Source organism: Varanus komodoensis, unplaced genomic scaffold, assembly GCF_004798865.1.
Source record: "Varanus komodoensis strain SLA01 unplaced genomic scaffold, ASM479886v1 scaffold3, whole genome shotgun sequence".
Classification (NCBI taxonomy): Eukaryota; Metazoa; Chordata; class Lepidosauria; order Squamata; family Varanidae; genus Varanus; species Varanus komodoensis.
Genome location: NW_025335761.1, coordinates 14,474,333 through 14,485,831, shown reverse-complemented (window position 1 = coordinate 14,485,831; position 11,499 = coordinate 14,474,333). Strand labels below are relative to the sequence as shown.

Genomic DNA, 11,499 nt, shown 5'->3' with positions numbered 1-11,499 from the left:
TAAAACAAACTAGTTGAAGTTTTTATTTAAAAGCAATTATATAAAATAAAACCAATTACATAACACTGATGACAGACCGGTCCCATAATCCAAGTATTCAGCTGTTGGAAAACAAAACGTGATGGAACTGTTGGATTCCATTCTTCCATGAACGTTTATTAAGGGGCAGTTTCCCTGCTTCCATCCCATTTCTGCTGAACCTTCCTTGTAGATTTCCAGTCATTAAGTAGAGTTAATTTTTGACAGAAAATAAGATTATCATTGAGTTTCTTTCATCATCATGTTGACAAAAGAAGATGTGGGGCCTCGCTTAGTAATTCTTCTCCCTGACATTTCTCCAAACTTGCACGTTCCATCCTGGCCCAAGAAAGCATTAGCAATGTTCAGTTCCCTGGGTCCACTACCGTCTAGTTATCCACATGGCCAAGTTCATTAACATACTTGCCTCTGAATCCCTTCTCAAATACTTTTAGGGATTCTCAGCATATCAAATTATCTACATTGATAAAAAACGCACATTAAAAGCTGATGTCAAGATTTCTTCCTCTGCTCCAGGATTTCTTGGCAGCTTTTGTACACTTCTACAAGGCAATCTAAACGTGGCTTGGAACTCTGTTAAAGGGAAATAAAGATATGAGAGATGCTTAGATGGCTGAAAGAATGGGAAATCTTCACACAAACTAAGCATGGGGGAGGGCAAAAAAGGGGATGATGGCTGAGCATGGCTCCTCATGCTACACAGAGATGGCTCTGTGACATAAACAATGGTGTGTCTGTCCCATAACTATGATGTTTCTGTAGCAGGTCTCCTTTGTCCATCTTTCATTTCAGCTACACTTCCGTCATTTTAAAGACTTTCAACAGATTAAAGATTCTCAAAGGAACAATTAAATGTTTTCTTTAAACACATTAATCACCTCATTCAAAAGACATACTTTGAGGAAATTTCTTGTACATACCATTTATCTTAAACAAATTGCAAAGATATGGGGGCAGTCTACATACCGTGACTGCTCACTGTGGATTACTGAACCCAAGGTGCGGCTGTGGTGTGTGTGGGCTGCGTTCAGCTGCTATTCTGAATAGGGAATGCCTGCTTGGAAGTTGTCCTGTTGTGGGAACCTGGCAAGCAAGCATAGGACTGGAAGGGGTGTTAATCCTTGCATTAACCCATGCTTGCCAGGTTTGCATAATGTAATCTGATGCCTGTGGGCACTACTGCTCATAATTAATTAAATAATCCACGGCAAACCACAATATGTGATCCAAATCTGGTCACAGTGTTTACAGGAAGATTGCGTATTCACTGCGCAAATAATAGGTGATTCTTTGATTCTCTACCAAGGATAGAACAATTAGAAAACCATACTGCAATCTGCAATTCATTTATTAATCATTCAGTTAACTGAGTCTTGATTTTATACTAATCTTGAATATCTATGATATCTTTATATTAGCAGATCTGTATTTAGCGGATCTGTATTAGGTGATGCACCTGAATGCAAGTACAGTCGAAATGGCATAATGATAGGCAACACCATCTGACAAAATCATATTGTTTTATGGGGGTTTTCTCAGAAATCCTAAAGGAGTTTTATTTAAAATATGCCTCCATTGCTTTTCCAAGGATTATGGCAATTATCATAATACAAATGGAAAGAATATAAGTATTGTGCCAAAATCTGTTTCTAGCCTTGACAGCTGCAGAAATAAATTTATTGGCAAAACTGGAATAAGCAGAAAGATTTAAAGGCCTGAATTTGCTAATGCCTTATTTTGATGTGGTCATCCATAAATAGTATTAAATAGTATTCTAAAACTCAATCCACACTAACACTGAAGAATAAGCAGAAAATTATGTTCTTCTACTCCTGAAAATTTAAGAAGCAAATTAATGTTTTGCATGTTATTCCAGTCTCCCCAGTCATTTTGTACCTCATCCCCCACACTTAGCTCTCTAATGACTTTTGAGCTCCTAAAGACAGCTCTTAGAATAAAGTCCATTTGGAAACGTTCTTTGTGAAGGTTGCCACAGAGATTTCATAGAAAAACCGGTTAATTTAGTATGTGATTATAGAAGTGTTAATAGACTCAGTGAGATGGTAAATTGTATTCTTTAGAACTAACAAAACTGAGAAAAACAAGGGCTTAAATGCAGCAAAGGGTGACAAGGGTTACTGCCCCACCTACCTGTGCAAAATTAACTATCTAAAATGTTCAGCAGTCAATCCATGCTCAACTGAGCATGTCACTGCTATATCGAAGAGGGAGTTACTACAATTCAGTGAATTTCAAGCTAACACATACCCAGCGTTCCTGGACACCAGGCTGCTAATGAGATCACGTAAAAAACAGTGCTCTGGATTTTGTACATAGTGCTGAAAATAAAGAGCCATTGTCAATTGTGCACAGCCTAACAAATATTTTGCAGCATTTTTAATACAGGCAGCCCCAGGTTACACATGAGTTCCATTCCTGAAAAAATGGAAAATCATCTTTAACTCAAATTTGTAAGTCAGATCATGTATAGTCGGCCCTCCATGTGTGCGGGAGTTAAGGGAACTGGAGCACCATGAAAGTAGAAAAATCACAAATCCCTCTAGCCCCCACCCCAAACTCATCAGTATCTCCTCTTTGCAGCAAGGAAATGCTAAGATATTTCCCTCTTCGGGTGGCCAAAGATATGGTTTGGAAGCCTTCCCTCTCGCCCCTCTTGCCTCCTCTTTCTCTAGGGTGATGATGATTTTCTGCATCTAAAATTAATCTAAAATTAATAGGTTTTAGGGCAGTTCATTCGTAAGTATGGGTTGCTTGGTAACTCAAGTGTTCCTAACTTGGGGACCGCCTGTACTCATTTGTGCTTCCCATTGAATAAATAATGAAATCAAACAGATGGGCTCTGAGGATAAGCCAGCAAGAAAAAACTGTGTGGTATCAAGGAATAAACAATGTAGGAGCCCCCAGTATATACAATGAACTCACCTGAAACAGTGGCACTACCTCAGAAACAACATGAGGTTCCACGGGGTCTTGAAGAAGGATGCACAGGTAATAGATAACCTTTTGCTACAAAAACATAATACACAAATCGTACAGTGTGAAAGCTGTTGTATATTGCAAGTTATACGGGTCTATTTTTTAACCCTGCAATCTAGCATAAAAGGTCACTTTCCATGTCACATCAGGGGGGTCACTTCTTCCTAATAGCATTGAAATGCAAATGCAGATTTTCCCAACTAATTACATGGAAATATTTTACTAATGGACAGTCCTTTAAAAGTTTCCAAACCTCCAACAAATATCAAAATGAAGCATAAGATCAGATGTTGCTGCAAAGTATTGAAATCCTGAACACACACAAACCTCCCTCATGCAAGTGGTGTCCTTAATGTCACCAATGTTTGAAGGAAAAGAGAAAATGAACATGCACTCTATTGTTATCGCTTACTCATAAGCCTGTTTTCCTGCCCTACAGCACATAATGCTTACCATAGAAATGGCTTCATTGATGACCACATCTTTTACTTGGTTCATCTCTATAAAGGTTGTAGTCTCTTTGCCAGATGCGTAGGATGAAGTCATCTGTATTCCAAGTGAGCCAACAATCAGCAGGGATTCCTGGTCAATTTTCACAAAGTGAAGGTAGACAAGTAGGCCAATCAGTGTGATAAATATAGCAGCAGAGAGCACCATACTATTCTGTAACAGAAAAAAAGTCAAGAACATAAGACTGAATTCTGCAACATCAAGATGGAAGCAGTTTCTATTAATTAGCTAGTAAACTAACATAATTATCAAACAACCTTCCAAAGAAAGGATAGCCCATGCAAGTTATTTAACAATATGGAATAAAATCAAGAACTCACCATAACTGTATAAGCAAACAGTTATGTGCTTAGATGTAAAAAAGGGAGACCAAGCTATATAACATTAAACAATAACAGAGATGTACATTTAAAATATGTCCTTAAAACTTCAGAACATGGACTACCCAACATGGTATGAAGATATAAGGGGCATTTTGGGGCAAAAAGTCTCAACGTCAAGTACAAGTGAGTGGGATCTAAGCTAGTGGTGACTGACCAAGAAAGGAATCTTGGGGATGGGACTGACAGCTCAACCTAATGTGTCTATTCTGAAAAAGGTAAACTCCATGTTAGGCATAAGTAGGAAAGGAACTGAAAATAAAACTGCCAATATCATGCTCCCCTTATACAAATCTATAGTTTCTGCATGCCAAATCTCAGTATATTGTACAGCTGGAAAAAGTGCTGAAAAGAACAACTAAAATGATCAAGGGATTAGTGCAATTCCTCTATGAAGAAAGGTTACCTCAACCAAGATTTTTTTTAGGGGGAAAAAAGAATAAGAGACATTATATAGGTGTACAGAATTATGTATGGTATGGACAAAGTGCATAGGGAAATATATCTCTCCCTCTCCCATAATACTAGAACTCAGGGTCATTCCATGAAGTTCATTGTGGGGGGAGACTGAGGAAAGATAAAAGGAAGTACTTCACACAGCACATAGTTAAATAAGGCATTCACTGCCACAAGATGTAGCAATGGCCACCACTTTGGATGGCTTTGAAAGTGGACTGGACAAATTCACTGAGGAGGCAACTATCAATGGCTACTAATCTTGATGGTTACATATTGCCTCTAATATCAAAGGCAGGATGCCTATGTAAAACATGTGCTGGGGAACTTGAGGAAGGTGCCATTGCAATTACACCCACTTGTGTGATCCTGCAGGCAACAGTTTGCCACTGTATGAACAGAATGCTGAACAGGGTTTGGCCTGATTCAGCATAGTTTTTCTTATGTTTTTATAGATGTAAGCACTGGTAGTTATATGGAATGACTAAGGTCCAGGGATTTCCCCGCAAGTTTTCTGTCCATTCTCTGATAGCTTACAAGCTATTTTTGCTGGCTGAACAAGGGAAGATGCAACCTTCATTCTCTACTGTAACCTGAAAATCTGCTCTAGAGGGTCTGAAACATTGAAGGAGGTGACACTGGGAACTGCAGCGAGATGGGAAAATTTAAAAAGATCTCCCCCCACCCCCAGCCAATTTCATTAGTGGGAGCAGTGTTAAGTGAAGCACCACTCAGATATGTTCCTACCAGTGGAAGAGAAACTAGATCCAGCTCCATGTAAATATCTTGGGGAATGTGCTGGCATAGAGATCAGAATACAAACTCTTTGCAACATTTCAAATGCTGGGCATACAAACTTAACTTCCACTTGTTTATATGGTTTTCACTGACTCCCTTGATTCTGGGGGGCTCTTGGATTACTTGAAATCTTCCTTCCCTGCATTTTGGAAACCGCATAACAATCCTAAGCGAGCTCATACAGTAAACTCCATTCTTCTTCCTCAACCTGCAGCTTAAGCAATAATTCTGTCTTAAAACGCCATCACTTCGTCAGTCTGGGCATCAATAGATGCCTCCACTAGTTCTGTTGCTGCCACGGGACCTGTTCAGAACTTACTGCCATTGAACAGAATTGAACCCTACCTAATTCAGAGAAACTTACTGCTGATCTGAGGGCTGAGGAAACAAGCACAGGACCCGTTAGGTAACACAAAAACGGGGCCGAGAGGGGTTCGCCAAGCCTACAAGGCAGTGGGGTGAAATAGTGGCTGCGGGAAAATTCGGGACACCCCTCGAGATGGCGGGTCACGCAGCAGCCTTCTCCACGGTTGGGTCCGCTTCGGGGATTCGGGTACCAGAGGCGGAGTCAGCAGGAGGGTGGGGAAGGGAGAGGTCGCCCGGCCTCAGCGGCTTCGCTTTGGTACCTGGCTGACGACGAAGAGCCCATAAGCCGCCAGCCACACGGAGCACGTCACGGCGCTGAGCGACCGCAGCTGCAGCCGCGGGCAGCGCACCTGGAACTCCCGGCAAGAGGCGCTGTGGTGGCGGCGCTGCAACGTGATGCGCTCCCCGGACACGGCTAGGTACCCCTTTTCGTCCGCCATTTTTCGGCTGGCCCAGGGAGCGACAAGAGCGGGCCTCCCGGGTGCGCAGAGCGGCTGCACCCGACGACTGGCACATCCGCCTGTTGCTCTAGCCTTTGCGGCTCAGTGGTAGCAGAGCTCATCCCCGGCCCGGCCGTCTCTTTGTGCTGTGGCGGCGAGCGAGCACTGACGGACTTCGGGTGGCTGGTGGGGCAGCTGCCCGGCTTTAGCCGCCTGGGAGCAGCTGCGTAGCGGACACCGTCGGTCGTCCGCAAAACATAACTTGCTCTCGCTGCCTCTCTCAGACGAAGCTAGCATCTGGCAACCCCGAGGTCATTATCCAGCAGGGAAGAAATGTCTTCATCTCGCGAACCAAAGCTGGTCCTTTTGATCTCGCAAACATACAGATAGCAAGCTTGTTTTAACCCCCCCTCCCCATTTCTTGTAAAGAAGAAACTGAGCATGGATTTAAGAAGCATTTATGTTTATTATTGATATATGTAATAACAGTTGCTAAATCAGACCATAGGCCCATCTAGTTAAACGTTCTGTTCACACACAGGCCAACCAGCTGCTCACAGGATTATACAGGCAGTAGCACCTTCCTTCCCAAGGACCCCAGCAGCTGGTAGACAAGGGCATACTGCCTCTGCTACTGGAGTTAGCATATAGCCATCCGGACTAGCCACTTACAGCCTTCTCCAACATGCATTTGTCAGATGCTGTTCTAAAGCCATCCCAAATAGTGACCAGCATCACATCTTGTGGAAATTAATTTCAAATTTATGTGCTGTGCGAAGTAGCACTCTGTGTATTGAAGGTGCTTAGGTGTTTCTATGTGCTTAGGTGTACCAATGCAAATGCTAAAAGTTTAGGGCCAAAATGGGAGAGCTGAGTTCCTGGTGATCAAGGAGAAGCTAGATATAGTGGGCATTGTAGAAACCTGGTAACGTAGAAATAACCAATGGGATACAGTAATCTCTGGATCTAAACTGTATAGGGAAGACAGGAAAAGGCATACCAGTGATGTTGCCCTCTATGTTAAGGAGGGCATTGAGTCCAGCAAAATTGATAATCTGAAGTGTGAAGACTCCGTCACAGAATCAGAGAATCAAAACTAACTTAGCCATAGGCCTATACTATTATTCCCCAGCCCAGAATGCTCAGGGTGATCTTGAGACGGGAAATGAAATGATTAAGCAGTCAAGGAATAGGTGTGTGGTCCTCTTATGGACCATTAACTGGTTAAAGAACAGAAGACAGAGGGTGGGAATAAATGGCAATTTCTTCCAATGGAGAGATGTCACCCATGGAGTCTCACAGGGTTCTGCATTAAGACCAATGCTTTTCCATCTATTCAAAAGTGATCTGGAATTAGGACTAAATGGTGAGGTTGCCAAGCTTGCTGATGAAACTAAAATATTTAGGATGGTTAAAAGCAAAAAGGATTGTGAGGAGCTCCAAAGGAATCTCTGCAAACTGGGGGAATGGGCATCAAATGGCAAATGCAATTTAGTAGAAGCAAGAGTAAAGTAATGCATGTTGGGGCAAAGAACATCCCAACTTCAAGTATATACTGATGGGATATGAGCTAGCAGTGACTAAGCAAGAAAGTGATTGAGCAAGAAAGCAAGAAAGTGGGGTAGTAGTAAACATCTTGCTGAAAATGTAGACCTAGTGTGCAGCTGCTTTGAAAAGGGAAACTCCATGCAAGGAATAATAGGAATAGAATAGAAAATAGTACTGCCAACACTTGCTCCACTTATACAAATCTTTATTATGACCACATTTAGAATATTCTGTTCAGTTCTGGTCACTTAACCTGAAAAAGGGCATTATTGAGTTGGGAAAAGTACAGAGAAGGGTAACAAAAATGATCAAGAGGCTGGAGCAACTCATCTATTAGGAGCAGTTGCAACAACTAGGACTGTTTAGGGAAAAAAGGTGAGTAAGTGGAGGCATGATAAAGGTGTTTAAAACAATGCATGTGGAGAAAGGCAAGATGGAGGAATTTCTCTCCCTCTCTCATAACATCCCATGAAGCTGACTGGTGGGAGATTTAGGAAAGATAAAAGGAAGTAATACTTTACACAACATATAGTTTAACTATGCAATTTCCTGCCTTGGTAAGTGATGGTGGCCACCAACCTGGATGGCTTTAAAAGGGGATTGGGCAGATTCGTGGAGGAGGAGGCTATCAGTGGCTACTAGCTTTGCTGGTGGACTGCTAGCTCCTTTACCAGAGGTGGCATGCCTGCATACACCAATTGCTGAGCAGCTTGGGCACGTGCACTTCCTGCTTGAGGGATGCTGTGGGCAGCTGGTTTGCCACTGTGTGTCCAAGTGCTGGACTAGTTGAACCTTTGGTTTGATCCAGCATGATTTTACTTAGGTTCTTCAGATGTTCTTACCTGTCCTGAATCCCGCCCCCCGCAATCAACTTCATGGAATGACCCTGGGTTCTACTGTTAAATAATAGAGAAAATTGTCTCACTATCCACTTTCTCCACACAATGCATAATTCTGTATATTTCTGTAACGTCCCCACTTTTTCTAAGATAAACTATCTTAGCTGTTGTAAACTTTCCTCATAAAGGGGATGCTCCAACCCCTCAATCATTTTAGTTACTCTTCTCTGCATTTTGCCAACTCTACAATACCCTTTTAGATGCAGTGATCAAAGTATACACAGTATTCTAAGTATGGTCACACCATAGATTTGTATAAACGAAGTAGGATTATGTAACTAACATTTTCTTTTTTCACAAAAGCAGCACATACAAGGGTGACATTTTATTTATTCATTATTTAATTTATTCAATTTATATGCCACCCCACTAGTCATAGACTCTTATTAGATTTATATCCATGTTTTTTCTTACAACATAATCAAAGCAGTTTATAGATGTCTTCTCCTGCTGCTCTCACTCATCCCCACAACAACAACCCTATGATAGGCTGGACTGAGAGTCTATGACTAGACCCTAGTAACCTAGTTGGCTCCATGGGTGAGTGGGAACTGGAACCTACATCAGATGAGTCCCAGTCCTGTGCTCTTAATCACTCCACCACACTGGCTCTCAACATACATTTTCAAATGTACAAGAGATGAGCAAATCTACCTATCCCTACAAGAATATGGAGCATAAAATGGTGAGTGAAAAATACCAGCAAATGTGTGATGTGTTTTTGTTTGCTTATTTTATTTGTTACAGAGCAGGTAACTCTGTGGCATTCCAGATGCTGAACTGTTAACTCTCATCAGCCCAAGCAGCAGTCAATGGTGAGGGATGATGGGAGTTGCATTCTAGTATTATCTAGAAACTACAAGTTGCCCATGTCAGGTTTCTTGAAAACATCTTCACTTCTTTTGCATTTACATGCACATTTGAAATACATCCAAGTGCATTGGTAAGCCAGTCCTATGCATTTCTACTCAAAAATAGAGCATTATGAGTTCAATGATACTTAAGTCCATTTAAGTGTGCACAGAATTGGAATCTAAAGATTTAATTTATAGAGTTGCCATATTAATTATATGGTCTTGTTGTTTCAGGTATCCTGTTAGTTTCACATTTTAAATATTCATTATAATGTGATGAGCTTTAAGGAGTTTAATTCATATTTTTTCTGCGATTTCTATTTTACCTATTATTTTTCCCAAAAAGTGGCATACTGGGAAAAAATCACCATAAAAATCCTACATCACAAACAGTGCATTCATATTCTCTGAAATGTGTGCAAACAAGAAACAGTCTTCACAATTTACAGTTTTAAAGATCATAATTTCTTACGATGTCTGTTCCTGATCCAAGAAACTAACTGGCAATCCTAAGCATGTCCATTCAAAGTAAGCCCTACGGATTTCTATTTCTATAGCACTTAATCCCAGATAAATGGGTGCAGGATTGGAGCTTAGATTTCCTATTTACTTGTGTCACTTGGAACTATCTACTAGCAAGCTGTGGTAATTACAGGACCCATCCAGCTGTGCTCCAAACCATCTGCAAAGCACCAGGTTGGGGAAGGCTAAACCCCACAAATAACACGATCCTAAGTAACCATGTCTACTCAGGAGAAAGTTCAGTGGAACTTCACCCTCAGGGAAGTGTGCATAAGACTGCAGCCATAATCTTCGGAAGACAAAACCCAAGTATCGATTGCAAATATCCTTAGCAACCACCGTGCGTGAAATTTGCGGAGCTCAGCCTTTTAGAGAAAACTTGAAAAATACTTGCAGAAAAAACCATCTGATTCAACACTGGGCAAGCAGAGAATTAAAGGTGCAATCTTATACAGGCACCGAGACTCGATACGAGTAGATGCACCGGAGGGTTCCGCTAGGAGTCCGGACAATAGCTCTTTAAGATGGCATTGGAACCTTGTTCAGTTGGCGGTTCCAGGTCCTTCTGTAGAATTTTCCAGTGGGAGGTGGCAGGACCCGGCTTTCCTTCAGTTTGTGCCCATCCGCATGCGGCTGCCTGGCTTTTCGGCACCGCTTACAAGATGCTCCAAGTCAGTCGAGTCCTTCAGTCGCTCCTTTCCCTAGGAGAACATTTGTGAGAGCCTCCTTTGTCTTCCCGGAAAACGGGCGCTGCGTTTCCATTGGAAAGCCAACCCGAGAGAGTGTGAACCGATCAGAGGGTGGGCGCGGCTTCTGGAATATTCCCGGAAACGGCAATCCGGATGAGAGACTGGCGGGCCCTTGGGAGGCGGGGCAAGTTTGGTGCTCCAAGAGCTGGTTGGGGAGGACGCGCGTGCCGTTAGGCAGAAGTGGCGGAGCACAAGGCGACGGTGAAAGCTCGGTTTCAGCCCTCGAGTTCAACTCTGAGAGCTGCCCCCATTGGCGAAAAGCTTCCTATAAACCCCACAGCCCAGGCTCGCTAATACTTTCAGTGCAGCAGAATGCTACACATCGTAGCTGGGTAAATAAATCCCATTACTTTTTAAATCAAGACGGGGAATTGATGCAATTCAGTCAGCATCATTCATTCATTCATTCATTCATTCACTCACACGCGCGCACTTTCCTGAACTCTGTTACATTACGAAGTATAGTAATTAAAGTCTTTCAAAAAATACTGTATTATTGGCCCTTAAAACTTCTTGCAGGGCCCTTTGAAGCAAGTCAAGGGGCGCTTACCCCCCCCCCACGCCTCTCTGTGCATAGGACTGCGGTCCACTTTAGGGAAAAAAACCTCTAAAATTGGAAGCCAGGAGTAAGCGTTCAAAGAGGGGGCAAAGCTACAGTTTGCAAAGTATTTTACGTGCTTATCTGAAGTCGAGCGTAACGGAATGGGTGGGAGGAACGACAATGCGTTGGTCGGGGGTGTGTTGGGAGGGTTATGTTAAAAAGAAAAGCCATTCCATCACGCGTCTGTCTCGGCGCTGGCAGTTCCCGGGGGGCTCGCGGGCACACCCCCGGGGAGCTTCGCCGCGATTGGGTTGCGTGCGATAAAAGAGTGGGTCGACAGCCGGCGGGGCGGGCGGAGGCGCGTCCGGCCGAGGGAAAGGGGCGAGGCGGAGGCGCGTCC

At 42.8% G+C, this 11,499-nt stretch overlaps 1 protein-coding gene across 3 annotated transcripts; it reads right to left on the bottom strand.

Moving 5' to 3' along the window:
• On the bottom strand, positions 1 to 5,995 carry PIGH (phosphatidylinositol glycan anchor biosynthesis class H). Of its 3 annotated transcripts, none has more exons than XM_044437026.1 (5): positions 5,807 to 5,995; positions 3,490 to 3,699; positions 2,983 to 3,066; positions 2,308 to 2,378; positions 1 to 612 (listed from the first exon to the last, which is right to left on the bottom strand). In XM_044437026.1, the coding sequence occupies exons 1-5, from the start codon at positions 5,984 to 5,986 to the stop codon at positions 594 to 596; spliced, it is 564 nt and encodes a 187-aa protein (XP_044292961.1). In that variant the 5' UTR covers positions 5,987 to 5,995; the 3' UTR covers positions 1 to 593. The 3 variants fall into 3 exon arrangements, with proteins under 3 accessions (XP_044292961.1, XP_044292963.1, XP_044292962.1); XM_044437028.1 differs by having other exon boundaries at positions 5,897 to 5,995; XM_044437027.1 differs by lacking the exon at positions 2,308 to 2,378.
• Between the last annotated feature and the right edge of the window lie 5,504 nt (positions 5,996 to 11,499).